The following is a 27,579-nucleotide window of genomic DNA, read 5'->3' on the forward strand; positions in this document are numbered from 1 at the left end:
CTTGAGCATGCCTCAGAATCACCTGGAAGGCTGGGCCCTGTCCCCAGAGTTTCCGAGTCTGAGAGGGTGGGGGTGGGGCCTGAGCATTTGCATTTCTAACACGCACCCAGGTGATGCTGGTGCTGCTGGTCCAGGGCCCACACTCAGGAAACCACAGCACAGGGACAGGAAGGAAGAGGGAGCCCTCCTCCCAAACTGAACAGGCAGTGTGAAGATCCATGTGGGTAAGGCAGTTGGGGAGAAAAAACGTAGAAGACAGGAAAATTGGAATAATGTGCAGATTGGGCAGAACAAAGGGAAAAGTCTTGCTCCGTAACAAATGCAAGTAAGGGGGAGTTGCTAGGTGATGGATGAGGGAGAGAGGTGAATTTCCACTGTAGGAAAAACCAGGTGAGAGGCAGGAGCACAGAGTTGGATATATGTTTGGGGAGGTGGAAATTTCTCAAGGAGTGAGGAGTGGTGTGCTGGGTGCTGGGGGGTGGGAGTGGAGAGATGCCTCTCTTAGAGTAAGGGGACAGCTGAGATGTGGCCGGGGTGGGGGGCTGTGGTAATTAATTTCAGGGCTGGCTGGTTTGGCTCCGTACTGCAGCACAATAGAAATTGGGAGAAAGAGGGTGGAATTTAGATGTGTGACCTGCCCTGTAGCTTTCTTGCTCTCTGCATTTATCACATCACATCACACCCAGCAAGACAGCCCCCTCCTCCTGGCTCATTAGGAGATTTGATTCGGCATGGCTCCTGCTGCCAGCAGCTGTCTGGGGCATGATTTTTATGCTCCCGGCTTCCTGAGCAGCAACCAGCCTCCAGCCAGCAGCAGAGCGCATTGGTAGAGGGCCCCCTGGACACTTGATTTCGTTGGTGGCCGGAAAGAGTTAATACCTACGGCTTCTCTGCCCCCCGCAAAGCCTCTGGGTGCAGAGGGAGGCAGCTCTGGGCTGTGGGGACTTCTCCCTGAGCTTCAGCCAAAGCAGCCTGGAGCAGCTGAGTGAAGCAGAGGAGGAAGGTGCGGGAGGAGTGCCAGGCAAGCTCTGCTCAGGGCACCTCCAGCATCCTGCCAATGAGGATGGGCGTGCAGGCTGTGCCCCGGAGCTGAGCCGCCGCCCGCCGGGTGGAGGCTGCTTCAGTATTTACTGCATGTGACAAACGGGGAGAGGAGACTTCAGCAGGGCTGCTTGCTGCCCGGCTCAAGTGGTGGGAGGTGTATTGTGCATGCATGCATGTGTGGATGTGTGTGCATGCCCGCGTGTGTCGACGTGTGGCATGCACACATGCCCTTCACCCACCAAGGATTTGACTGCTAAAAGAAAGATCTGCTCTTTCCCCAGAGCTCCTTAACTCGCAGCCTCTGTGACCATCCCGTTGGCAAAGACCCGCAGGCCATGAGGACTGGGCAAAGACAGTGAGTATTGCTTTTGCTTTTTCCTTTCCTCTCCGGTGCCCGTGTGGGCTGATTGCATTATCCATATTTAATTAACCTGCCTCTCCATATTGATTGCTTTCTCCCTGCCGAGGCTCTTAGTCTCTCTTCCCCTCATTATAAATCTTTGCTCTTTGCTTTTATTTTTCCCATTGAGCATCTTCTGTTCCCATTATGACCCATCCTGTAGAGTCACCTGTAACTTGATGTCCATCAAGGAGGGCACGTGAACTGTGGGTGTAATCACACCCTTGGGTTTCCCGGGCTATGGGTAACCCCAAACTCTGCTCCCCAAAAGTCAAGGCCCAAATGGGATAAGAGCCCTGAGTTGCTGGGGTGAATGAAGAAGCTGGGGTCAGAGATCCCTGCAGATCCTTATTTAATGAGCTCCAAGGCTGAGCTAATCGAAGGGCCGGCAGAGGGTCTGAGGGGCACTGGCGGGCAGTGCTGGGTTTGGAAGAGAGGGAGGCAGGCATCTGAGCCACCCCAGCAAGCCCGTGTGGGTTAGCAGTGGGAATGGGAAGGGTGACAAGGCAGTGACAGGAGGTCTGGGGATACCTGCCCCAAATGACCTTGCCTGCTGTGTATTTGGGTGGTGGTCCCTGGTTCTGGTTAATTCCAAGGCCATGAAGACCTCTGGCATGGCTTTCCCCCTCCTCTGGGGCTATATTCCACAAGCCAGAGAAAATGAGGCTTAGGTGCCCAAAATAATGATTTCTGGAGGTCCTTACAGCTATAAAAAAAAAAAAAGGCTTCATCTCCTGACTTCTGAGCAAGCAGGTATACGCACGGTTAGGACCAAGGTTAAGGAAATGTCCCTGCTGTCAGGGGACACAACCCATGTCAGTACTTGTCAGTACACAAAGTCTAGCTACTTTTCTTTGCTGTTTTTTTAAATTTTAACAGAGCAGTCTCGTTATTTTATTAATTAGGGTATTATTAGAAAAGGTATTTTTAAAAGTCTTTGTGAAATGTCCCAGGTAGTATCAAAAGAATGTAGACAGATCTTGTAGGGGCTCATCTATCTAAACCAGGTTTCTTTCAAAATGGATTCGATGGCTGGTGTCAGGGTCCCCCAGGGGGTCCCTTTGTGGATAGGCTGCTGTCTTCACGTTTCTTCCTATCAGTTCTCTTCTGTGGGAACAAAGGGTTTGAAGCCCTGAGAACGGGACCCTCAGGCCAGTGAGATTATCAGTCCTCAACCTCAATGTCCCCCTTCCTGATGTCCTCCTGCTTCAGGTCAGGAACAGGCCGGTCCCGGCTGAGGAAGGTCAGGCAGCTTCCAATGGGCCAGAAAGTGACTCGCAAATTCATTTCTTCAGTCTGTGCCTGTGAGCTCTGCAGAGGAGCAAGCCTGTGCGGTGACTGTGCCTGTCAGGGCCACCTCGGAGTTACCCAACCTTCCTCCTGCTCACACCCTCCCAGGGCTCCCACACTGCCACCTCTGAGACAGGTCCCAACCTGGGAGGGAGGCAGAAGTCAGAAGAGCCGCCAATCAAATGTTTCTGGAGCAAGTGCTGCGTCTCCCCAACCCCCACCCCTGGGTGGCTGGTCACTGTGGCCCCACTCAAGTAAGACAAAGATAAGGCCTGCCAGGCCCATGCCTTCCTCCCCTGGGGTACGCGTCCCAATTTACTGTGGATGGCCAGCAGCTGGGGAAATAGAAACTCCCGACCAGCAGGCAGGTCTTGTCCATCCTTGGTTGGTCGCCCTGGCATGGGACAGGCAGACATTTGTGAGGCACGGGGTGTTCGTGGGGAGGTACTCAGTTGACAGAAAGCTGTCAGAGAGGGTCTATAGCACATCAGATAAGAGAGGGTGGCCCCCTCTTACAGCAGATTCTTTGATTTTAGGTGAGAGGACGTGAAAGGGTCAATCCCTGTGGCCCGCCGTCCAATCTCCCGCCCTGACGTCCTTGTACACCGGCCAGAGGGTTAGCCGTAAGCGGGTGCCTGTATGGCCGCCTTACTGATGCCACGCAGGTAACTGATGCCAACCTGTCTTTTTGCCCCTGCCCCTCTGCTCTTTCTCCACCTTCCCCTCTGCCCCATGTTGGAGCCTCCCAGGGCTGGGCCACTTGCATCTGTCCCCCAAGCCTCTGTGTGGACAGTGCTGTCCTTCCTGGGGTGCTTTTTGCAAAGTCATGGCCTTGCAAGCAGGGCCTGCCTCAGCACCAAGCCCTGCCAGGGACCAGTGCAACTCAACGTGCATGAACTTGACCGAACCATCATGGGACCTCTATGAGTTACTGGGACAGGGAAGAAAGATGAGGGCTAGCCTAGATTTTTTAAAAAGTAACCTTAACCTCTGGCTCTTGCTTCTGCTCCCATTATTTTAGACCTAACTAAAAATTTAGAACTGAGGTCTCAGCTAGACAAGATGGAAAATCCAAACCATTTTGTTCTGAAGAATAACATATAGAAGATTTTTGCAAAGTATCTGGGAAAAACATTGTTGTCTTGGCAACAAGTAGCACACTTTACCCTGTCCCCTGCTAAACCTTGTTAGGTGGCTTGCATGGATCTGCCATTTTTGGGGAAATCCTCTTCCTTGCTTTTTGGGAGCACCGACTTGAGTGTGACTGATGGTCTTGAGGCACCAAGGAATGACCTGACTCACTGAAAGTTGGTTTGGGCCTGTGGTGCAACCTGAGCTAGGGCTTCCCTTGAATTCACGGAATGTGCTTCTCAAGGGCCCCGATCAGTTGTTCGCATGGCCTGGCGTCACAGCGCCCTGCGATTTGTCAGCATGAGTGGACATGAGATGCTTGCTATAGCAGATGTTTTGAAACGCCACGAATCCATGGCTTCACCATGCACCTGACTGGGAGGATGGGGGGGGAGCCTAGGTGTGTAGGCCCAATGTTCTGCCAGGCAGGAGACGTTTCTGGGAACTTGGATGCCCCACCTTTAAAAGGCTCTTCCTTAGAGCTGGGCTGTGGAATGCACATGCTGTCCATCCTCGCCAAATGTAATGCCTTCTCAGGGGACGTTGGTTACATTTCTGTGAACACTTATCTCTGGGATAAAAACCCATGTGAAGTAAAAGGAAGAGATGGAAATGGACGGCCTCGAATGTCCCTGCCCAAGCCCAGGATCTGTGAAAAAGAGGGAAGGAAACCAGGCAGGAAGGACGTCTTTCCAACATGGAGCATGGCATCTCCTAGGGCCACTCCTGGGGCAAATTGTTCCAGACTGTGCCTGGCAGTCCCCTTTTATAAGTCATTCTTAAGTCCTGATCTGATTATACCAAACCTCTCCCACTGACCTTTGCCCTCCACGTCAGGGGTTGCCAGGGTGAAAGGTCAGACATCAGTACACTTATTTTTGTCAAGGGCCAGAGAGTAAATATTTTCAGCTTCCGGGCCATATAGTCTGTGTCGCAATCACCCAACTCAGGGCTCAAAAGCAGCTTTCAACTCTGTGTAAACAGATGGGGTTGTCATGTTCTAATAAAACGTTATTGACACAAACAGGCATCTTCCAGGGCTGTAGTTTGCCAATATCTGGTTAAAGGTAAACAGGGCCCAATGTTGGGAATCTGAAACAGACATTAGCCCAATTCCTCATTGGATCCTCCGAAATAGATAACTAGTAAGTGTCTGGACCTCAGGAAAATAAAGTATATGAGAGTCGTAAACATGTATGTTAAAGTTTTAAGCATGCTGACTGAGATAAGCTGAAATATAAATAACAATAGGAGAGCTTAGTTAAGTAGATAAAAGAATTGGCACTGGTTCTTCATGGTGGAGTGTTCCAATCCCTCTTGCTGGTCCGCAGCCACTCGGGAATATCCCCAGGTTGGTGGGATGAGTGGGGAGAACCTGCGTCACAGCTGACCTGCCTTGAAGCCCCAAGCTTTGTGCCCCGAGACTCTGTGATACGCACCCCGTGTCACGTGAGTGAGCAACCCTCACACTCCTTTGCAATCAGGAGCTGTGGCTGCTGCTATTTCGCCCTCCTGGTGGGAGAGTAAAAGGTGGATTGCTGTTTTGTCATCACTGTATTTCCTTTCCCTACAGAGAATCCTAATTTAGCAATCTTCCAAGCTAATGACCTTCTTTGACTTCCATCAACTTGCATGTCAGCTCTAAAAAGCATCAGGCCTCTAGGGGCAGGGTACCTATGACTATTCCTGTAGTCAAGATAGGGAGTGAGTATATCCCTTGATCTTCTAGGTGTTTCTCCTCCTGGTCATGAAATCTGCAGGGGCCACCCGGGGCAGGAGGCTGGTGGGGGAGGCAATGCTGGCTTCTTCAGCAACAGCTCCAGGGATCGTTTATGGAGCTGACAGCTCTCGTCTTGACCGTCCCGGTCCTTCTGCCCCTGTGCTTGCTGCAGGAACAAAGGGATGAGGACCCGCCTGGGATGCCTGTCTCACAAGTCAGACTCCTGTAGTGACTTCACCGCGATTCTTCCAGACAAGCCCAACCGTGCCCTGAAGTGAGTAGTGCGGCTGCTGGGTGGCTGCTGGGCACCTGGTGCGGGGCTCCCACCGTGGGGTCGCAGAGCGCATTCTTCAACAGTGAGCTGCTTACCAGATGAACCAAGGGACAATAATTCCTGCCTCTTGGCAGTGACTTTTATATCCCTGAACGTGAGGGATAATTTTCCTTTTTCCAGGGTATGACTTACCTCAGTCTACTTTTTCACTCCTTCGACTTTTAAGAAAATTTTATTATCTACCCGCTTGACGAAGCTGCAGTGAAGGATATTTCTTGGTCCTGTTTAGTTGTCAACCTGGGCTGTCGATTTGGAAATGAAAGCTCCTTTCTACTCTAGAAATCTACTGAGGCCGAGATCATTGGATTCAGTGCCTCTGCTGTGCAGGCACGGGGCTCAATGATGTCTCAGGAGTCACCTCATTTAACCCTCACAGGGTTCCATGATGCGCGTCACTGTCCCCACGAAGGAGGTGAAGGAATTAAGGTGACAGCAATGGAGTCAGAGGTCCAGCCCAACTTTTCTGACTCCAAGACCCGTTTCTTTCCATTGTTATCTTGACATCTCTAAATCACGCACTTGCTTAGCTTCGTGTTTTTAGATTGAAAGTCAGTATACTAAATTCACTGAATTCCAATCCCAAGACCGTTCTTCCATCAGTTATTTAAGAATGTAACACGTGACCGTGACAGAATCTCAGGAATCCTGGGGTAGTCTTCGTCTGCCCTGTGTGGCTGGGGTTTGTTCTCCTGAGCACATCACAGGGGCGCCCAAAGGAGAGGGGGCCACTTCAGAAATAGTCAAGAGAGACGGTTTTTGTTTTCTAGGAGACTTTCCACGGAAGAAGCCACGAGGTGGGCCGATTCCTTTGACGTGCTTCTCTCCCATAAGTGTGAGTAGAATTCAGGTTTCCTCCTGTCGCGGCAAGTTATTCGTGAATTAGGAGACACACCAAATGCCCGCCACGCCCCCGGCCGGTGCTGCGCTGGGTGCTTCTGACGGCTCACACTCCCTCCCTGCCCTCAGAGCCTCCTGCCTGGAGGGGCGTGTACAAAGCAAATCACAACTGGCAGGCAGTGCGAAGAGGGTTTTCTCTTCTGTTTTCTGAGTTGAACGTATGGTCCCAAGAAGCCTTTATGTTCTCAGCAGTTTTAGTGAGAAAAAATAGAGCTTAGGGGGTTGGAGTGATAGATGCTGAGGACACGAGAGAGTGTAGCTCCCGCCCCAGATCTTAGTTTATGAGATGAGATGACTGTGCGCAGGTCACTGGAGAGCCTTCGGAATTACTCTCAGCCAAACGAATATTCTGTGCATTCTGTTGCTCACTTAGGGTGGCAGTTTTTTCTTGTGGTTTTTTATTTGGGGGGTTTATGACCCCAGCTGTATCAGGCCCTTCAGTTTCTGACTGGGGGCCGGTCTTACTGGGACACACTTCTGCTTTCCTCCTCTTCCATTATCCCCTTTCTTCCTCTTCCATTATCCCCTTTCCTCCTCTTCCATTATCCCCTTTCTTCCTCTTCCATTATCCCCTTTCTTCCTCTTTTGCGCCTTCTGTTTCCCACAGAGGCAAGAAGGGTTGTGGGAGGGGAACCTTGAAAATGGCCACATTCTTCAGCCCTGGCTCTCTTCTCATCGCAAACAAGTCCAAGTTCACTAGGCTTTGAAAATCCCAGTGGCATTAAATACACGGGGGTGGGGGAAAGAAGGGTCTTTTGAGGAGAAAAGGTCTCCTGCAGACATTTGGTTCTCCTCTTAAATTTGCCTTGTCAACATTAGAAGTCTTGATTGATCTGGGAGCAGAAGGGCTGCTTTTGGCTGAGAGACTAGTTTCTAGTGCATCGGGGAGCACGCTTTTGTACACGGAAGGGCTCCAGTTGTAGTCAAACCTGTGCACTCGATTTCCACCCAGCTCAGCTACTAGATCGTTGAGGGGGCCTGATGGGGTCCCTCCGTCTTCAGAAGACGTCTTTGAAACTGATTCAGCTTTCGGCTAGGTGAGCAGTTCCCTCTGACTGTGCCCCCAATCCTAAGGCTAATTAACAAATGCTTGTGAATAGATCTCACACTGAAAGGCAGACTCTCAGGAGAAGCACATATTGCAGCGAGTGATTTTGTGAGATCGTCGTTTTCGTGTCTAGGGATTATCCTTAGGAAGGAAAATAAAGCAGCATACTACAGGATATATAACATATGGCTGTACCCCCAACAGAAGCTTATGCGGTGAATTCGCCAGGGTAACGGCCTCGGCATGATAATGCTTGGGATTTGACGGGAACGCTTGGTTTTTTTTATGAGGCTTACTTTCAGGAGCCACGTTAGGCTAAACAAGTGTCACTATCAGTTTATACCTTTTCCGGCTGGATTTGATTCAAGGTCATCTTGCAGTCTCCTTTCTATTTCAGATTCATGACTGACTCACTTATTTCAAGTCCCTGAGGCTGTTTCCTCGTTGTAAAACGGGGCTAGGAATACCTGTGTGCTGTCTGTCGCCCAGATATGAGACTCTTCCTAGGAGGACACTTTTGGATAATTTTGGAGTTCTCTACACAAAGGTGTTTTGCAAGGATAGGGTGGTGTTTTTTTTTTTTTTTTTTTAAACGATGCTCTTAATTATCAAATGCAAAATAAATGTGCCTTGAGCATAAGGTTGTCAATTTGCTGCCAATTACTAACATCGAGTCATTATAGACAGTATTGGTGGGAAAATGAGGGTGGAAGCTTTGGGTGTGTTTGGGTTGCTGCCATGGTAAGACTTGGAGGTGTGAGAGGTTCGGTTTTATTTGATTCAGTGACTTTTAGACCTGAGGACACTTGATTCCGCTTTGGCTGGGATGCATTTGATTTCCAGGAATTCAATAACACTCTTCTGAGATGTGGACTCCACCAAGGGGCTAGGGGCTGGCACCAGGTTCCTTCTTTGGAAAACAACTACAGAAATATACTTTCTGGACTTTGCAGTTCTGTGACCCTTCTTGGAGTCCGATGCTCGTTTTTTAAATTTCTGTTTACTACGTTTCTACAGAAATAAAAAAAAACCCAATGAAGTGAATGTCTTTGAGAAGAAAGGGGTCCTCGTGCAGGGTCACTGGCAGAATGTCAAGGTTTTGGAACTTGAACGCTTACTGCTTGGGAAGGTGGTGGAGGAGTTGGAGCCCAGGTTTCCTTGATGAGTGCTGACAATTTTCTAAAAGTCTGATTAATTTGGGTTAGTGTTGTGACTCAATTAGGGCTGATTAAGCTTTTCCGAAAGGATGGTGTATGTGCTGGTCCCTCAGGAGCCACAGCCGTCGATCAGGGGTGCATAGGGCTTTCAATTAAGACAACAAAAATGTCCTAAAAAGTAAAGAAGGGAGAATCGCTGGATGACTGGGCTCCAGAAAAACATGCGTTAATCTAGATCACAACCTCCTCCCTGGTAATTCTCCATGCCCAGGCAGCTGTCCTCCCTAAGTTTTCAATTTCAGAAAAATTCAAATTATTCTTATTGTCCCCAATTCTCCATCTACAGAGCCTCTCTGCCATCCCTGCTCTGCTGGGTATTTTGGGCACTCATTTGTCTTACAAAAGGTGTAGTTGAGTGTCCACTGTGTGCAAAATCCATGCCAACCAGCTGGTTGGCTGAAGAGTAGAACAGTCCCTCCCCGGTGGTGTATGCAGATTTCTGAGAAAATAGACATGCGTATAATTAACACAAGAAATCATACAGTGTGCTCATTGCAAATGAGGGATTGCAGCTAGAACCCCGACATCCAGTGCCCCTCTTAAGTTCCGTCGTGTCGACATTAGAAGCCCTCACTTCTGGGAACGGAAGGGCTGCCTTTAGGGTAGAGTGTTGTTTCCATGGAGTGGGGAAACAAACTTCTGTACAATTAAGAACCTTGGCTGGTAGTCACATTGTGACCCAGCTCTGCTGCTCGACAGCTGGGCAGCCTCGACGGAAGCCGTGTGTCTTGGAAAATCGGTCTCCTCATCTGTACAGTGAAGGACCTGGAGTAAGATGTCTCAGAGGCTGGATCCAGTTCTGCCTCCTTGTTCTAGGATGCTGTGTGCAGTAACCATCGGGGTGTGGCAATAACGAGTCACCGACGGCAGGTGGTTGGAGCCAGTGCTGCCTGCAGGGTTACATAAAACTGTTTCAAAGCTGAAATGGCTCCAGCAACCAGAGGAAGGGCAAAGGCACCTGTGTTGTAAAGCCTTCTCCTATCTTGGGTTGGGTCCCACTGTTCAAATCACAGCAGAGGGATAGGATGTGGGGAGAGAAAGCAACTTTGCTAGGTTTTCAACCTGAGAATAAAAAATATATATTTATGAAGGCACGTAGTTGGAGCAGTGCTATTTCCAATCACATCTGGTGACGAGTACAGTATAAAGCTGAAGCAGCACCCATGGAGGTCCAGGAGATAATCATTTGCTAAGTGTTCTCTCTCTCTCTTGCTTTTTTAACTAACAAAGGAAAAATGAAATTAAAATTGCTGATGGCTTCATTAGATAAAGAGGGATTTCTAACGTGTGATGATTTGACATCATTTTCCTGTTCACCCAGGAACAGTTGGACTGGGTGCCCTAGGTGTGCACGTAGCCTGCCCCGCAGGGTGGGTATGTGTGTGTATGTGTGTGCATATGTGTGTGCACATGCACACGCAGACAGCCAAAGCCTTTCTGCCTCTATAGCTCCTACCCGGGAGTGTAAAGGCTCCAGCTCATAGGGGATTTTTCCGGTAAGCTGCTGGAGAGCAGGCCCCAGTGTGTCTTCTGCTTTCATTCCTCAAGAGGTTCAGACACATGCTTGTTATTTGTGTAGCTTGTAGTGGGACACCCGGCCCTTAACACTTAATCAAGTCTCCCCTCCTTCCTTCCTTTCTCTTTTCTTCCTTCCTCCCTTGCTCTCTCTTTCCTTTGTTTTTTGGACATAAAAGTGGGATCATTCCACTTTTAAGGTGAAGGCGCAGACAGGATTTCTTCCTCTTTCTTCTTGCCTCTTTCAGCCTGATCCCACGCCTGGATGACAGAGCCACTCACCCTGGACATCTGTTTGGTCCTTGGCTTCGTTTCATCATCTGCACAGAGCATGGAGGGTCTGTGCTGACCTGTCCCCACCAGACCCAGGGAAGGTTTGGGGACAGGTTAGGTTAGTAGAATAGCACGGCCAAAGCTCTTTTGCATTTGCAGAGTTAGTGTCCATCTCTGAGAAAAGGGACCAATAAAAAAAAGCATTCAGTTTTTTAAAATTAGCCTCCTTTGGGATAACGATTGAGATAGAGAAAAACATAATGACTCGACCTGATCACACAGCACCTAGGTAGAAAACCCAAAACAAACAAACACTAATATTACCAGCTCATGAAACTCCTTCGTTGTTCACCCACAGGGTCTTTAGCTCTAGAATCTAGAATTTGACAATCACGTTTCCATTTTCTGCACAGCCCTCCCCCTATCGCTCTCCACGTCAAGGATTCTAGAATAAACGGTGTAACCCAGGGTGCGATCCAAGGAAGGCAGCACCAGCAGCTGCAGGGAGCTGGTGAGAAATGAAAGCTCCAGGGTTCTATCTCAGACCTACTGAATCAGAACTCTGGCAGTGGGGCCGGCAATCTGTCATTTCTCAGGCCCCCCAGGAAGGTCTGTGCCCACCAAATCTTGAGAAACACTGCTCGGGAACACACGTACGGACATCCATGAATCTGGTGCATCTCGGCGAGGCAGGCGGTCTGTGCTTTCCAAGAAACAACTAATCACTACACGGTAGTGCTGCAAAGTGCTCAGGCAGCACATCCCTTTGCTGGTGTGTCCTCTGTGTCTTGCAGGTTCCACACAGGTAGCAGGTATGGTGCAGGCTCTTCACAGTAACTAAACAGGCATGGCCGCTGTGCTTTCTGGGTAAAACTGAGGATAAGGGTTAGAGACATGTGCAGTAGAGATAGGTGGAAAAGAGACATCTGTTTCTTCTTGCCATCCTCTCTACATCGTTGTGATTTTTGCTTGCACCCAGGAATGTGGCTGCACCAGCCTTTAGGGGAGTACCTGGATTATATAAGGCAGCTATTAAAAACTTGTTGAAAAGGTTTGAATGAAAGCAATTGGACAGGCCCCCAACACCCATCTGTCATTGACCAGCTGCGTGACCTTTGGCAAATTATGTCACCTCTGTAAACCTCACTTCCCTCATCTGCAAAAAAAGGGAATAATAAGACTTAGTTTGTAGATTTGTTGTGAGAATTCAATGTGATTACGGCCGTGAAATGCTAAGCATGATGACTTTTCCATAGAGGGTCTCCATAGGGATAAGTATTTTTGACTTTTTTGTTATAACACATTCATTTGTTGAGAAAACAGGCATGCCATGACTTCTCGATGCTAGATGATGGCGTCAGCTCTTGTTCCCACAGGCAGCTAGAGGCCAAACAATGCGGGTAGGGCGGGGCTGTGTGAGAATCACAGGTGGGCTTATTCAGATTCTGTAATACTCACCCTCCTTTGCCTCTTGAAGTTTTGGCTTCCCTTCCCCATCTCCTCAATGTATGGAAAAGCCCAGCAGGTGACTCTGTCACAGTCCCTCTCTAAGAGTCCCTCTTGGCTTCCTATATCAGGCCAATGAGGCAAATATTCTTTGACACTTAATTTTCGAAATCTTTCAGGCTGTGGACTGGTATACGTGGGGTTTTGTATAACTTCTCTGGAGTTAAAAAAAGTCGCTTGCAAACGCTAAAATTTCCATGTATTAGGGGCATTTGTCTCTCCTTTAATTGAAAACTCCTGGCTTATTTCTTGTAAGAGTTGGAGATACAGACTCTAGCTTGTGTATTGTTCCTTGACTCAGATAAACTGGGAAAGAACATTGGAATAGGGGCTGTAAGACCCAGGCTGTTCTTACTATTCTGCTACCCCGTCCTGGGAATAAGAACCCACGCGACCTCTGAGCTTCCGCAATTCCTTGTGTCTCGTGGTAGGCCGCTCATGGAATCGCTTGTGTCCTTTGTGGCTCAGAGGCTCTCACAACCTATTACTGTTATAATGTATCACCTTGCTATAAATACACTAACAAAGTAGAGGTCAGTGAAGAAAATGATGTTACTCGCAGGACTGAAGTATAATTAGCATACCAATCACTTGCTAATATATTCCAGTAACTGGAAAGAGCGTGCCCTCGAAATAATGTCCCAACCTAAATCTTACTTAGCTCTAGTTGTTTGTTTAAAAAGCAACATTTATTTGCTTATTTTACGGCTAACACAAAAGAAAAGCTTTGTTCCAGATGCTGTTCACATCACAAAGTTCAAATTAGTGAACTTGGTTCTGAATGAAAGTGGTTTTGACTTCACCATTATTAGTACATGTATCCTGAATTTTATAAATAAATGTATTTTCCTCTCCTATTCTCTGTCTGACCTTGGAACCCACTCACTGGTTTATTTTTTCCAATTGATCAGGGATGCGAGAGGACTCTGGTCTTTGGGATTGCACTTGGTAATAGAGAGCTCAACAACAACAACAAAAATTGTCCTTGTATCTTGTAATTTTCCAAGCCTGGGAACTGAGCTAGGCTCAAGCCCACCCCCGATGCCAGCTCAGTCAGGGCTCCTGGACTTTGAACTGTTACCTAAGCCACCCTCCCTGCCGCACCAGCTGCACTGCCCTTTCATAGCGACCTAGTCTCTCTCCTTACGTAAGCGCTCTGCATCAAAGAACTAGAGAGAGAACCCGGCAGCAGGCAGCGTGTGCCCGGCCACGGGATGTGTTCTTGGAGATTCTGTGCATACTCAGGTGAACGCCAATATTCTGCTCGGTGCTCCAGGAATTCTGGACACGAGCCTTTTCCTTCTGCGACTAGATAGATAGACACTAATTTCAAAAATGTGTAATGGTCTTAGAGTCTGGACTTCTAAGAGGGCCCTACAAAGAAAACCGAAGTGAAATGAAGAACAAAAGGCAGGCCCTCCTGTTTCTCTGTGTTCCGTGAGCTGTTCACCACCCATCACCCTGACGTGGCCAGGATTGGTTTTTGCTGTTAGGCATGTTATGTCTTGTGCAATGACTTCTTAAACCGTGACCGTCACAAACACGGAGGGGGCACTCGTGATCGGAGTGTCGGGCCCTGCTTGCTGTTCACATGTATTACGTGACCTTGGGAGGCCATGGCCCCATGGGGCAGCACTGTTAGGGTCTGCATTTCACTGATGAAAGAACGGAGGCAGAGAGGCTGGTGTCTTGTCCAAGATCACAGTAGCTAGTGTGTGGCGGGACACATTCTCAGGCAGAATGGCTTCAGGGATCAGAGAGAAGTCACTCTGTCCAGCTGCCTGGAATCTGTGAGGACAGTGGACAGGGGACTCTGTTCCCTGGATACAGGGGAGGGAGCAGCATCTGGGGTGCACAGAGCAGGGTGCAGGGGGCCCTTGCAGAGGAAGCACAGCTAACACAATGCAGGTCACCCTGAGAGATGCCAGTAGATGCCTGTGAACCTTGCAGAGGTAAGCCAGTGTACTCCATTTAAAACCAACTGCAGCTTCTGGGCAAGCTGATGGGGAGGGTCCTGGTGGAGAGAAAGGGAAAGATGCAGCAAGGGGTGAAAAGGACAAAGGATGGAAGAAAAAGGAATGGGACAGGGAAAGGTGCTGAGGAGTCAGGGAGAGGCCCCAGTGAAAATGTTGCTGAGAAGAAATGGGGGTGATAGAAGGGGAGGAAAGGACGCAGAGGGAGGAAGAAACATTGCCCACTCTGGTCCCATTTCCTTTGCTGGGTGACATAAGCGGGAAAGGCGGGCCAGGTGGGGGACAAGCGGTCTCTTTACAGAAGGCCTCTCAGGCCACCTGCTCAGGGGAAGGGGTGGGGCCCTGGCAGCCCCAGGGGGCGTCCCACCCACTTCACACTTCCGTCATTCCCAGTGAAGTTTCTCTTTGACCCTTCAAGCCTGCCTGTCAGCCTGGTCTTGGGGATGTGAAAGGTTGGGGCAGGTTGGGGCTGAGAGTGGTGGGCGGGCCGAGGAGATGGGGTTCAGGCAGGCCAATCTGGGCAGGGCCTTGTGAGCTTTCCAGGGAGTCTGTCACAATTGGTGGGCGCTGCTGCTTCTCAGGGGCAACCCTCCCAGGCTGTTCTCCCCTCCTTCCTCATCTCTCCTCAAGCTCTTCCCTTGAAAGCGCTGGCAAATTTCACACATCCTATTTGTTTTGGTCCTCCTCCCACCTTCTCCAAAATCTGCCCTGGAAATGCAGGCACATCTTGGGTGGAGGCTGCCAGAAGTGGCAGACACCTTGACGAGGTCATCCCGCCACAGTTTCTTACAGCACCCCCAGACCTCATCTCCTCTCCTCGCACAGCTTTTGCCTTTCCCAGATAGGATTCTTTTACCTCTTTCACCTCTCTCTTGCCTTGCCCTCTCCCTTCTGCCTGCAAACACCTCTGGGAAAATCTTGCTTTGGAGTCATAGGGACCTGGTAGGGGAACTTGGCTCTTTGTGGGAGCTGGGTAACTGGGAACTATGACTTTTGTAAGCTTTAGTTTCTTCCTATGGAAAAACGAGAGTGATACTATGGATGGATCAGCATTGTGGAAATAAGCCGCGCTGGTGTTTGTTGAATCCCCAGCAAAAAGCATGGCAGCTGGTAAATAAATAAAACTCCCTGCCCCCCATCCTCAATAAATACATAAAAATAAAACCGTACCATCCCTAGACGTTCTCCAGCTAAAATCAGATGGGGACTCCCAACTGGAGACCTCCCTGCACCCACAGGCAGCCTTTCCTTTCTCTTCAGCATGATTCTTCTCTTCTACCTGCCTAGGGGCAACATCTGGTCAAATACACTGCAACTCCTCCTGCTCAACAAGCCTTTCCTGATTAGATCAACATTTAAACATATTCAAGACTATCTTACCAAAAAATAAAAAATAAAAACATCCCAAAGAACAAACAACCCCTTCTTTCCTGACCTATTTCCAGACAGCTATGCTGTCTGGTCTTTCTCTCCCCTTCTTGCAAGAGACATCTGCAAAACTGTTTCTCCTTCATCCCTTCATTCGCCACTACGCTCACCACAGTGTGGCCAGGCCCCCCCCAAAAAAACTGTCCCTGCCACTGGCTGCTGAATCTTGTCACTGTCTCTGGTGCCACTCTCAGACCATACCCAGGTTGGCCTCTGGGTAGCACAGGACACGGTGGCCACTTCCTTTCACAGCACTGTGTCACTTCTTCATCTCTCTGGCTCTGTCCTAACAGTAGGCTCAGTGATCTTTCCTATTATCATTATTATTTAACACTAGTTTTACTGAACTATTTCTGGTTACTGAAACTTTCTCAGTTCTAGGCCTTTGCACATGTGGCTCACCCCGCCCCCCACAATTCTCTTCTCTATCTACCCCTTTCTTCTCTCACTGAGCTTAGAAGCTTCTTCCTCCTGAAAGCCTCCCCTTTCGCCCTCAGGTCTTGGCTCTGGCGCCCTTCCTGGGCACGTCCACAGCAGCACCCTACTTTCTATCATATAACTTATCATCTATGCTATGATTACCATAATTATCTTTGCCTGGCTCAAATTGCCCTTTCACTGAATGTTTCTGGAGAGCTTAATTATGCCTGTTTTTAGCATCTAGCAGAATGCCTGGGGCACCTAATGAATGAATGAATCAATGAAGCAATGAATGAATGGGGATGGCATTATTGCTGTGTTGGATTAGGAGTTAGCATACCTTATATATTTTTTAATGCTCCCTATAATTACTCGTGTAAGCTCAGTCAAGCCAATTCCCTCAGCTTCGGTTTCCTCATCTATAAAATGAGAGGCAGTAAAGCAACATGCCTGAGAGCACTTTTGCAGGTGTTATCTTTTTAGTCCACACACAGACCCAGCAAAGCCGAGACTGAGATGAAAAGAGAGAGTGTCTGCACTTTGCGCAGCAGGGGGCCAGTTTCCTTAGCTGGGTTATCTTCGCCAATACCGTGGAGGGAGGCAGAAAGGTAATTTTCTTTCTTTATCTGTAACTAGATTCAGCTTGCTCACAAACGCCTGTTTTGGCTTGATGAAAAGCAAAACAAAATTGAACACAAACAATAAACTTGAGCTTTCCCATTCAAGGAATTGAATGTCTGCTGGTTCAAGAACAACAGGCTCTTCCAAGTTACTCCTCTGAACCACTTTGCTTTGTGAGGTAAATGCATAGTGTTTTAGGGTCCTCCCTGCCAACCTTTCATTCTCACTCTCTGAATGAGGTGGAAAGACAGCTGGGGCCGGTCCCTGGCCTGTGGTTGTCAGGTCCTCCCTGTCCATGGCTCTTGTCGCGTTGCCACGTGTGGACTGCTCACCGCTCAGAGGCCACCTTGGCTGGCACTGGTACTGTCTCCTCAGAGGCTTTCACAGCTCCTTTCACATCCTTTCACAGCGGATGGTTTTCAGTCCAGCCACTGCCTGTAGCCTCTGCCTTGGCGGCGGTCTCCTGGCAGGGCAGGCTAGCTCTCAAATCCGGAGCCCGTGGAAACTTCTGGGCCTCCTCCATGAGAACTTGGAAGAGGTAAGGATGACCAAAAAGAGCATCCCAAGGGATTTTTAGGGGCAGAGACTTTTTGGTTTGTTTTGTGACGTATCCTGAGACTTTGAACAGTATGTGGTCCATTCGTCGTTGTAAGCAAATTGTTGAATTGAATGAGTGATCTGCAGGCCATCTCTCTGCCTAACCATTGCCACGTCACTGTTTCATGCTCACTTTGATTCTCGTACTATTGGGGTTTCTACTCCTTCTTCTCTGGGTTCTGAGCCCCATGTAGGAATGCAGGTTAGGGGTCCCTGAGCAAAGCTCTCATGTGGGTCTAGACTCTGTCACTCTCTTCCTCCTTCCCCAGCACAGGAACAAGTTTATTTCCATCCTGCCTAATGGGGAGCAAGCTTACATCCTTTTCTGCTTTCCCCATTTTCCTCATCTTACAGACGAAGTGACCACATGTCCCGGTTTTTTGCTGTGGCGGTCATGGTTTATGGCCTTGTCCCCATGTGGTTAACAGAAGTGCCCCCCTCACTCTTAAAAATGTCCTGGCTCGGGCGATGAATTCATGGTCACCCCTAGTTTTGTTAGACACTTTCAGCTCATACCCCTGAGTTTAGATTTCTTTGTGATTTAAAATTTAGCTTTGAGAGTCCCATCAAAAACCCTATTCTCTCTCAAGTTTGGGGCTCCTTCATGTAAACGTCTGGGTTTTTATGGCTATTGTTTTAGCGTCGGCAGTAAAATGTCTGCATTGAAAGACAGATACACCATGACTTTTTAATTAGGAGAAATAAAAATGTTTCCGAAGAGTAAAAGCAAGCATTCAGATTCACCAACAGCATGGCGCCAGCAGTCTGTCAAATAATCGCGGGCAGCGCACTGTTCTGGCAATTATTGTTGCATTTCGGATGCTCGCGCAGGTCATGCCATCAGCCAGAATTCAGAACTGTTAGCATGTTGTCCTCATAATGAATGTTAGAAAGGAAGTAAAACATCATAGCGGGAGTCACTTTTAATCAACGCAGTGACTTTACTCTAGTTTGTATCTGCCCTTCCTCTGAGGGAAGGTCTTTGGGTTCCTGGTGGCCAGGTTGTTATAGCACAGCTCATAGAAAGCTACCAATGTTATTCATTTAGAGGAGAGTGGTAAGGGTTAAAATAATTCATAAAAATATTTTAAAATAAAAACATCAACTGAATGCACGGGCTATCAATGAATACTGTTTTCCTCCTCCAAATCTACATGCTAATTCTGCTCCTTTTATTCCAATGGAAGGCTCTGTTTGAATACGAGTGTAAGGGTGTATTCATTGCCATTCAGAACAAAAATTACAATTAATGTTCATTAAAACACATAATATGAAGGCAAGATCTTTGAAAATAAGTGATTGATGCTATCCAGGGGTGTCTAAACTTTTGGCGTCTCTGGGCCACACTGGAAGAAGAGTTGTCTTCGGCCACACATTAAATACACTGTGACATGTAATCACACACACAAAAAAACTAATAATGTTTTTAAGTAAATTTATGGTTTTATGTTGGCCACATTCATAGCCATCAGGAGTCTCATATGGCCTGCAGGCCGCAGGTTGGGCACCTAAACACACAGGGCCTCCAAGATGTTCTAAAAGAGGCTGGGAATTGCCTCCCTGCAGTAAAATGAATGGCATCCCCAGCTGAACTTCAGATATGATTGTGGTAGTAGTGAAGGATTTGCCCTGAGGAATTCACGCCTTGCCCTAGTTCATGTCATAACAGATTGCTTTTGCAGGGTGGTTGACTTGGATGAGGGTAAGGAGTGGATTCCGTGTCTTAATTTGGCCTAATTAGAAACACAGGCTTACCAGTAGACCCGGGGGCAGCCAAGTCTGCAATAGGGAACAGGCAGTGACCTCTGAGGGCTGATTGGAAGTGCCCGGGCCTTCCCATAGCCATTATTACTGTGTTTTCCTAACCATTTCTCCTTAACATCACTGTGACCCTTGAGTAAGAAGCAAGGCTTGCTTCCGAGTACCTGCGTGTCTAAGGGCATAAAGTCTTCAGGAGGATATGGAGGAGCAGTGGGGGCTTAGCCAGGGCCAATCTGATATTATTACTACCTTTCTCTCTTTCTTCTACAGTCCTTGAGCTTAAGCTTCTTCCTATCTCTTCCTTTCCATCTCCCTCTACATCCGCAGATGGGGTGGCTGCGTTCCGCGCCTTCCTGAAGACGGAGTTCAGCGAGGAGAACCTGGAATTCTGGTTGGCCTGTGAGGAGTTCAAGAAGACCAGGTCTACTGCAAAACTGGTCTCCAAGGCCCACAGGATCTTTGAGGAGTTTGTGGATGTGCAGGCTCCGAGGGAGGTGTGTTGGCAGTGGCCAGCGTCTTGTCAGACCTCTGTCCGTGGCTCCTGGCTCACACCTCCCTCTTTGTGGGGGTTTGAGCCGGGCATGATGGGGACTTTCTTTTGAACTGAGCCTCACGGTGAACCGATGGCTTTTGATGAAAAGGGAATCATTTTAAGGAGAAGAGCCCAGGACTTTTAGAAAAGGAGCTCTATTATGAATGCTTTAGCTGTCTGTCAGTTAAACATTGCCCTCAGGAGCTGTGTTTCTAGAGGGACTCTGCAAGGATGGAGGCCACTGAGTTCATGCAAGTTTTCCTAGTGGGAGGCAGCGTGGCATAATGGAATGAGCCTGCCCTGTGGAATCTTGTTCCAGTCTCAGCTCCACCACTTACTAGCTGTGTGATATTGGTCAGGTTACCTAGCCTCTCTGAATCACATTTTCTTCAATGTAAAACGATATAATATCACCTTCCTTCCAAGGCTACTCTAAGTATGAGGGATAAAGCACCTACTGAATATTTGTCACTGCTTATTAGTGAGTAATTATAGTCATTTATATAATTTTATGATCACTTATTATAATTACTTATAATAAGAAAATGAAATTAATGTGCTGTTGCTCTGAAATGTAAAAGAGACATTTACTTGGGAGGGTTTTACAGAAGAAAAATATTTGCTGCCAATGAGTTCAGGTGCATTACATGCCTAGGACTCTTCGATTATGCTTTGACCTGGGCTGCAGGAGGTCTTTGGCCAGTGGCCAGCATGCTGTAGGCTTCTTACAACGCTGCTTGGAACAGAGATGTGCATGCCAACCTCAGTCTCTGTCTCCTCAGAGCACTTGTCTTCTTAGTAGTTAAGAAAGGACAAGAGGGCAAGTTTACGGTAGGGAGTCAGTGTTCCTACTGTCTCTAGTCTAACTCTTTGCCTGATATTGTAAAGGATTCTGGATTAAGAGTTACGTGAATTGGGGTTTTGCCCTGGCTCTGTTGTTAACTTTCCATATTACTTTAGACCAGGTTTTTAGTATCTCTTTTCTTCAGTGTCTTTATCTGTAAATTGCAATGAGGACTATCTGGTCTTCAGACCTCAGAGGATTCTTTCTGGAATCAAAAGGGATGACCTCCGTGAAAACAGTTTGGAAAGCATGACTAACCTTACCTCTATAAGATGCGACCATTGATTATGACATAGCTAGGAGCACTGCCAGGGGCCTTGGCCATTGAGAGCCTGTGACCATGCTCTCTCTTTGTGTCTCCAGGTAAACATAGACTTCCAGACCCGAGAGGCCACGAGGAAGAACATGCAAGAGCCATCCCTGACTTGCTTTGACCAAGCCCAGGGAAAAGTACACAGCCTCATGGAGAAAGACTCTTACCCCAGGTTCCTGAGATCCAAAATGTACTTAGATTTGCTGTCCCAAAGCCAGAGGAGGCTCAGCTAGACCTCAGATGGGGACTCTTGGAGATCACCGGCTTTCCCCGCCCCCTTGCTGCCAAGACCATATTCTAATGTGAAATGTCATAGATGTTCAAAAGCAGAGGCGTTTAGATTGGGAGGCTGGGGGTGAGGAGGGGACGGAGGGCCATTCTGAAGTATGATGCAGTCATCAGAACTGGGTCTCTATTTCATTTGCCCGTGGGTGTGTTTTGGTTAGTGGTCGCACCTTGCTGCAGTCACCCTTCTCTGGGTCAGCAGCTTGCCCTCCACGCCTGGGGTCATCTCCGCTGAGAAGGCAGATTCGCTAGGCTGGGCTAACCTGTACATAACACAAATGCACTCCCCCCACCTTCCACACCCTCCTCAGGTAGGATTCCTGACTCTCTAGCTTGCCCTGTACCCCTGAGGGAATAGTGGGAAGACAGGCTCACTTCTGAGCTTTGCTGTCACAGTGTCCTGGCCAGTCCCAGGGGTTGGGACCTCACAGCTCAGGAGAGAGGTCTCTGTGGAATCCTAGGTGTCTAGCACTCTCATTGACAGGTGGCCTCTGGGAGAAGGGGCAAACTCCAGGGAGTTGGCTGTTTCTTCCATTTCCATAGGACCAGGGTGAAAAGCTCTGCTCACTGCCCATCTTAGTGTAGGAAATTCACAAGACCCCCTACCCTTTCAAAACCCTTCCAGAAAGGGTCCTAGGAGATGTCCTTTATGACTTGTGGTGTGGAGCTGCTCTTAAGAAAGATACAGCTTTCACGTCTTCCTAAATCGTACCAAGAAGTTTCCCAGAAGTTGAGCAATGAGGAAGTGTAGCGCCAGTACACCCTTGCGCAATGGGGCACCATATAACCTTTCTGCTGCTTAGTGTACCCTCTGCCCTCGCCTCCTGTGGCATCACACATCCCCAGTCTCTTAGAATGACAGACAGCTTGGCCAAGGGAGGTGAATTCCCATAGCATGGACAGCTCTCATGGTGCCTAATACTCTCCCTGCCTCTCTCTGTCCCTCCTTCCATGCAGGTCATGTAATTATGATGGGGGAGAATGGGGACTTAGGCCATAACTCTTTTTTTCAGCTTGCTTCCTGGGAGCGTGCTTCCTTAGAAAGGTCCTTCTCGTGAGGGCCACCTTGCTTATTCAGCAGCTTCCTTCTTGATCTCTGACTTTTGGGATTGAACATGAGGCTAAGAAGATCACTGTGAACATTTGGTTGTGGAGAACCTTCCTAAAATGCTTTCATGGAACCCTGGGACTGCTCTTGGAAACACGTCGGGACACGCTTGGAGGATGAGCGAGGCACGTGGAACTTACCCTAGCTGCCCGGGAGAAAGCTGACCTTGGCACAGGACTGCAGTGCCAAGGAGATGAGCCCACGGTAGAGAGACCAGCAGGTGGAAGAGGACCCTGCAAGAGGCTAGTCTCTGGGTGAACTGAGTCACCGAGACCATGCATGGCAAAGGAACTTCTGGGATAATTCAAAGCCGATGGATTGGGAGGTGTGGCAGATCTCCTACACCTTCAGCTTGACTCAGTGGAGCAGCATCTGGAGTGCAGGGGGTTGAGAACTGGGCTGAAGTATTCTCCTCTCGTGGGGTGATGGGCCCTTTTAGACCTGCGGGGTGTTGGGGGGGCGGTTTCCAGTGTTTGCATTCCTGTCTAGAACTTTGCGAATCTCTTTCTTCCTTGGCTACAGCTAGACAAGGCCAAGGAGGCTCTCGAGTCCCACCGGTGTGGGGTCCACTGCCCTGCCCTGTGAGTGAGGATGTATGTGTCTGTATGAACCGCCGAGGAGAAAGAGGACACACGCCTCCTAGCTCTCTCTCCCTGAAGAACTCCCTCCCGCACATGTGGAATTTCATGTTTAGGAGCGCTGAAGCCTCAAATGGGTGTTCGTAGTTAGATGAGGTAGTATTCCCCTGCCCCCACTGGTAAAAAGAAAAAGAAATCATCCTTAGCTAAAGCTGCCAGAATTAATGTAATGATCAAATTCTCAAACAGGGTATTTTAAACATTGTTTACATATGACATGCGCATCTGCTGCCAACTCTACTGTCACATAGGGGGTGCAAAGGAACTGGGACAGCGTGGAGTCATGGAAATCTGAAACGTTCTGACAGGGGCCTTTTTGCCACTTCCACAATCCCCAGGAGAGAAGTCTGAACAAGAGTGTCGTGCAGTGGCCTCACTGGGGCCCTAAAGTTCTCGCCACCTCTTGCGGGAATGAAGGCTCCAGATGGTGGTCACGGTGCCTGGCGACTGCCTCCCACGATGGGGAGGCACGAAGGACCAAGCTCGGGTATCCTGAATTTTGCCGCTAAGTGAGGGTACGTGGGTGTGTGTAGAGGAACGAGATAGCTATATTTACAGTACTCCCATGGAGTGTGTGTGTGCACGTGCGTGCGTGTGAGACAACTGTGAGCATTAGACTAGTGATCACAGAGATGACCTTCCCGGGGGGCGGAGCCATCCTCACACCTTTATGTCCCGCTTCCCACACAAGGCACAGAGCCCTGCGCTCTCGCGCCCATTTTCAGGCACTTTGGTTATGCCAACCCAGACTTCGGTCTGTGACGAAACCAAGAGAAATGTTTACAGCATTTAGAGCAATATCCAAGCATACCTCATCCCCGACCTTCCGCCTCCCCCGGTCCTGCCTGCTCTCCTGTTTCCTCGTCCACAGCCCTCATCGCCAGCTTGGGTGGGCACCTGCGGGGGCCGCTTCTTCCATGTAATGTCTTCCTTTGCTCCTCCAGCCGGCTTGTGCTGTGGACTGCCTTCTGGGCTCAAGGCTTGTTCTGTGCCTGGGACCTTTGAAGACCCAGGGCAAGTCGGGGCCGTGGGCTGGGTAAATCTATGACTTGAGGACTGTTCTCCATTTTGGGTGGCCTTTCGGCCCCACTTGAGTTAAACTGTGTGGAATTTCCTGTTGTCCTTGGCAAACCAAATACTACATGATTAGTGACAGCCATTCATAGCCCTGGCTCCGCTAAAGTGAGGAAGGGCCCTCTGAACATTATTTATTATTAAATTTGAGCGTCAAGGAATACCCCACCCCACTCCAGAAAGTCTGTTGCTAGTGCTGATTCCCAGGGTCCACACCCAGCGATGCTGATCCAACAGACCTGGGGTGGGACCCCGAAGTCTGCATTTTTAATAAGCTCCTAGGTGCATAGTAGGCCAGACTTTGAAAACAGATGGTCTAAGACAGTGGCTCTTATCCTTGGCTGCTCCTTGCAATTACCTGGGGGAGTTTTAAAACTCCAAATGTACAACCAGGTCCCACCCCAGAACAGCTTGGCATTGGGACCCAAGTCATTAGTCATTGTTAAAGCTTCACCGGTGACCCCAAAGTACGGGTGAGGTTAGGAAGCGTGGGGCCTGAGGAGTGAGGAGGAACGCAGCTGAGTGGAAAACACCAGTGCGTGGGCCCGAGGGCTGGAGCACACCCAGATGCAAATGAGCATGATGACCTGGAACGTGCCAGCCCTGAGTCTGATTGTTGGGTGGCAGTCTCCGTGCCATTTCAGTCCTCCTTGCTCCTTTGAGAGACAAGCATCGTGTTTCTGCCCCAGCTACATGCATTGCTGAGCAGCAGCTATGCCAAAAGTGGGGGCTAAGGGGGACTTGGTTAAGAGTACTTTTGCCACACCTCCTGGTCTTATTAACAGCGCTTCCTCCCAGCTGGCCTCCTGGGCTGTTTCCCCTGTTTGTTTGTTTTTGTGTGTTCTTCTATTTGGCCATTTCATGTTAGACTGTGCCTCTGTCCCCAAGGCCATGTGACATGGTAGTGGGAACTCAGGTTGTGGGTGAAGAAGGCGTGTGGTAGTAAGAACAGCAGTAGCACAGTAACTTCCAGATTCCTCAGAGGGGGGTGTCACATCCTGGGAATACCAAGCTCTTCCAGACTTTCTTTTCCAAGGCCACAGTGGGGTTCCAATTCCTGCTCTAAGCCCTCACCATCACCCTTTTGGCCTCAAGTGGGATTGGCAGCTGGAAAGATGATTTTACTCTCTGGTGCTCTCCCCCAGAACTTGCTGCTCTGAATCAACAGAAGCTGTGAGGTGGTGGCCTGCCCAGGCGGCAGGCCCAGCCTCTGGGTGCGGGCCCTGGGCACCTCTCCTCAGCAGGGCAGGGCCAAGGTATCTGGGTACTCCAGGCCCTGAGCTGTGAAGGAAAGGCGTGAACCCTTTGTGCTGAGACCTGGGCACGGGTGGGGCTGGGAAAAAAAGAGGGAGGGGGTGGGGGAGACAAGTGACCACTGTGGTGTCCTTTCTAGAAGAGAGAGGTGACAAGAGGCACATTCGGAGGCAGAACGGTCTCCCATCCACAAGCTCAGGCCAGAGCTTGCCTGACCCTCTCTGTGCCCACGTCCAAGCAAGGCAGAGGAATTGACTTTCCATCTGATGCTGTCCTTCAATCGGCCCGTGTCAGTCCTCTTTACATCTGTGTCCCTCCGGGTTGGAAGCAAGAGAGGTGGCATCGAGAGCCCTTGCCACTCGGCATGAGACTGTGGAGGAAGAACCCAAAAGCAGAGATGTCTTCCTGGCCCTGGGGCCTCTCAGGACTCCGATTTGATTCTGCAAACTGAATGGGAGACTGTAGGATAGGGCCACTGACCTTCCCAGGTCTGGGGCCCAGGTCCTCTCAATAAACTGTCCTCTTCTCGATTCTTACTCCCTTTGCCCTCTGCTCCCTCCCCTCTGCCAGGTGCAGAAAAGGTGGCTGGTCTCCGCGTGCTCTCCGACCAGGGGAGCATTAGCTGAGTCACGCGGCGTGCACGACATATTTGTAGCAGCTCATCTGCCACATAAACCGCTTGGCTGATGGAGTCCTCATGGAGTTGTTTCATTACCGTGCGAAGTGGAATAATGTCATTCACCTTGACTATAACCAAGGCTGTGAGACATAATAAACAGAACCTAAACACGCTGCCCTTTGCTCTCTGCCCACATTTCTGGCCGGCTGACTCTTTATGCGGAAATGCTTCGCATAACACACAGGGAGCTCAGGGCCTTGCCCAACGGAGGCTGGCACGGGGCCAGCCATGGGAGAGTGATGGCGGAGTGGGTGGACTTGGGCTCAGGGTGTTTTGGGATGAGTGTGGGGGTGGAGAGTAACTTTGGGGTAGGAGAATGCCTTTGAAGCTGTAATATGCCATACAAACACAAGGTGGTATTTGTATTAGTACCACCTACTGCTTGAAAATGCAGGGAGAGGAAAGGCTCGGGGTGGCTGGTGTCTTTGTGCAGCTGGGGCAATCTGAGACTGGAGCAGCTGATCTTGTGTGTGACTGCACTCCCTTTAGACAGTCGGTGTGTCCCTGAAAAGCGTGCATTCGTCATTGAGTCTTTGGGTGTCTCTGGTGATTGGGCTCTGTGGTGGGGACCCGGGGAGGAAGAGGGGTAGTATCTGCCTGCAAAAGCTCATCTTTCAGGCACACTGATGATAGAGATACACAAAATCTTAACAATCCACAGAATTAAAATGCACCAGAGTAAGTCTGTCTTTAAAGGAAAGCTGACATTTCTTTTAAGGTGACTGCTTTGGGGTCAATGAAAAGGCCTAATGGGATGCAAACGATCACCCCTATATTCTAGTTTTGTGGACTGGGCAAGGCATGGGGCAGCTGGGGCCATGGCAGACAGGAGGCCTCCCCACAGGGGAGAGGTGCAATTGGATCCTCTCTTTCCAGCTTTGCTTTCTACTCCTTCATACCCCAGTTGCTCTCCAGGCATTTCTGACTCCTTCAGGACCAAGAAGAGCAGGGAAGGAGCAGAAGAGAGGGAGCAAGGGGGACATCCCAGAAGTACATGCCTTCTGGGACCAGCCTCAAGCTCTCTGGGCCCGGAAGGAGAGCCTGTCTCATTGAAGACCCTGTCTCTGGGGGACCCCTTCCTCCCCCCAGCTCTCCCAACAGGAGCTTTCCAACCCTGGCTGGAGGCTTGCTCCTCCCTGGGCTGTGCCCCGGCTGCTCTCTGCAGCAGTCTGTTCACACTCCAGGACACCCTCTTGGATGGCTCCTTGGATGACCCCACACCAGTTCTTTGTCTCAAGAGGCCCGCAGTCAGCCCTTTGGAAGCATCCGGGCCTTTGTTACCCCTAGAAGAACAGGGCAGCAGCTGCTCTGCCTTCACTCTGCAGCCAGAGCTCCACGCCAGGCACTGTTGATGATGCTGATTTTCCAGGCTGGAATCAGACACCATTCTATTGGGTCCCCAAGCCTCAGGGGGCACTTGTCAGGCTTTCCAAGGGACCCACTGCATCCCTTCCCTTCCAGGGGGTAGTACACTAACAACTCACTAACAGCTTACTAACAAAGCTTCACACTTTCCTCCCGGCCCTGACCTTTCCCTTGGGACAGGTTTTGAGCTCCCTCTCACGGGTTCTGCACTGTCCCTACAGTATCTGCTTGTTCTGGGACCCACTGGCCTCTGAGATCTATCTCCTGGGCCTTGACCGAGAAACCTCTTACCAATGGAAAACAGCGTTATGC

The 27,579-nt window shown here is 49.5% G+C and overlaps 1 protein-coding gene across 1 annotated transcript; it reads left to right on the top strand.

Moving 5' to 3' along the window:
- Nucleotides 1-202: 202 nt before the first annotated feature.
- Nucleotides 203-26,015, top strand: RGS8 (regulator of G protein signaling 8). Its single transcript, XM_053916088.2, has 7 exons — nucleotides 203-224; nucleotides 1,326-1,399; nucleotides 3,271-3,399; nucleotides 5,758-5,859; nucleotides 6,687-6,751; nucleotides 19,503-19,669; nucleotides 20,915-26,015. Exons 3-7 carry the CDS (start codon nucleotides 3,374-3,376, stop codon nucleotides 21,095-21,097), a joined length of 543 nt encoding a protein of 180 aa, XP_053772063.1. The 5' UTR covers nucleotides 203-224; nucleotides 1,326-1,399; nucleotides 3,271-3,373; the 3' UTR covers nucleotides 21,098-26,015.
- Nucleotides 26,016-27,579: the final 1,564 nt, after the last annotated feature.

This window comes from Desmodus rotundus, chromosome 12, assembly GCF_022682495.2.
Source record: "Desmodus rotundus isolate HL8 chromosome 12, HLdesRot8A.1, whole genome shotgun sequence".
NCBI classification, from domain to species: domain Eukaryota; kingdom Metazoa; phylum Chordata; class Mammalia; order Chiroptera; family Phyllostomidae; genus Desmodus; species Desmodus rotundus.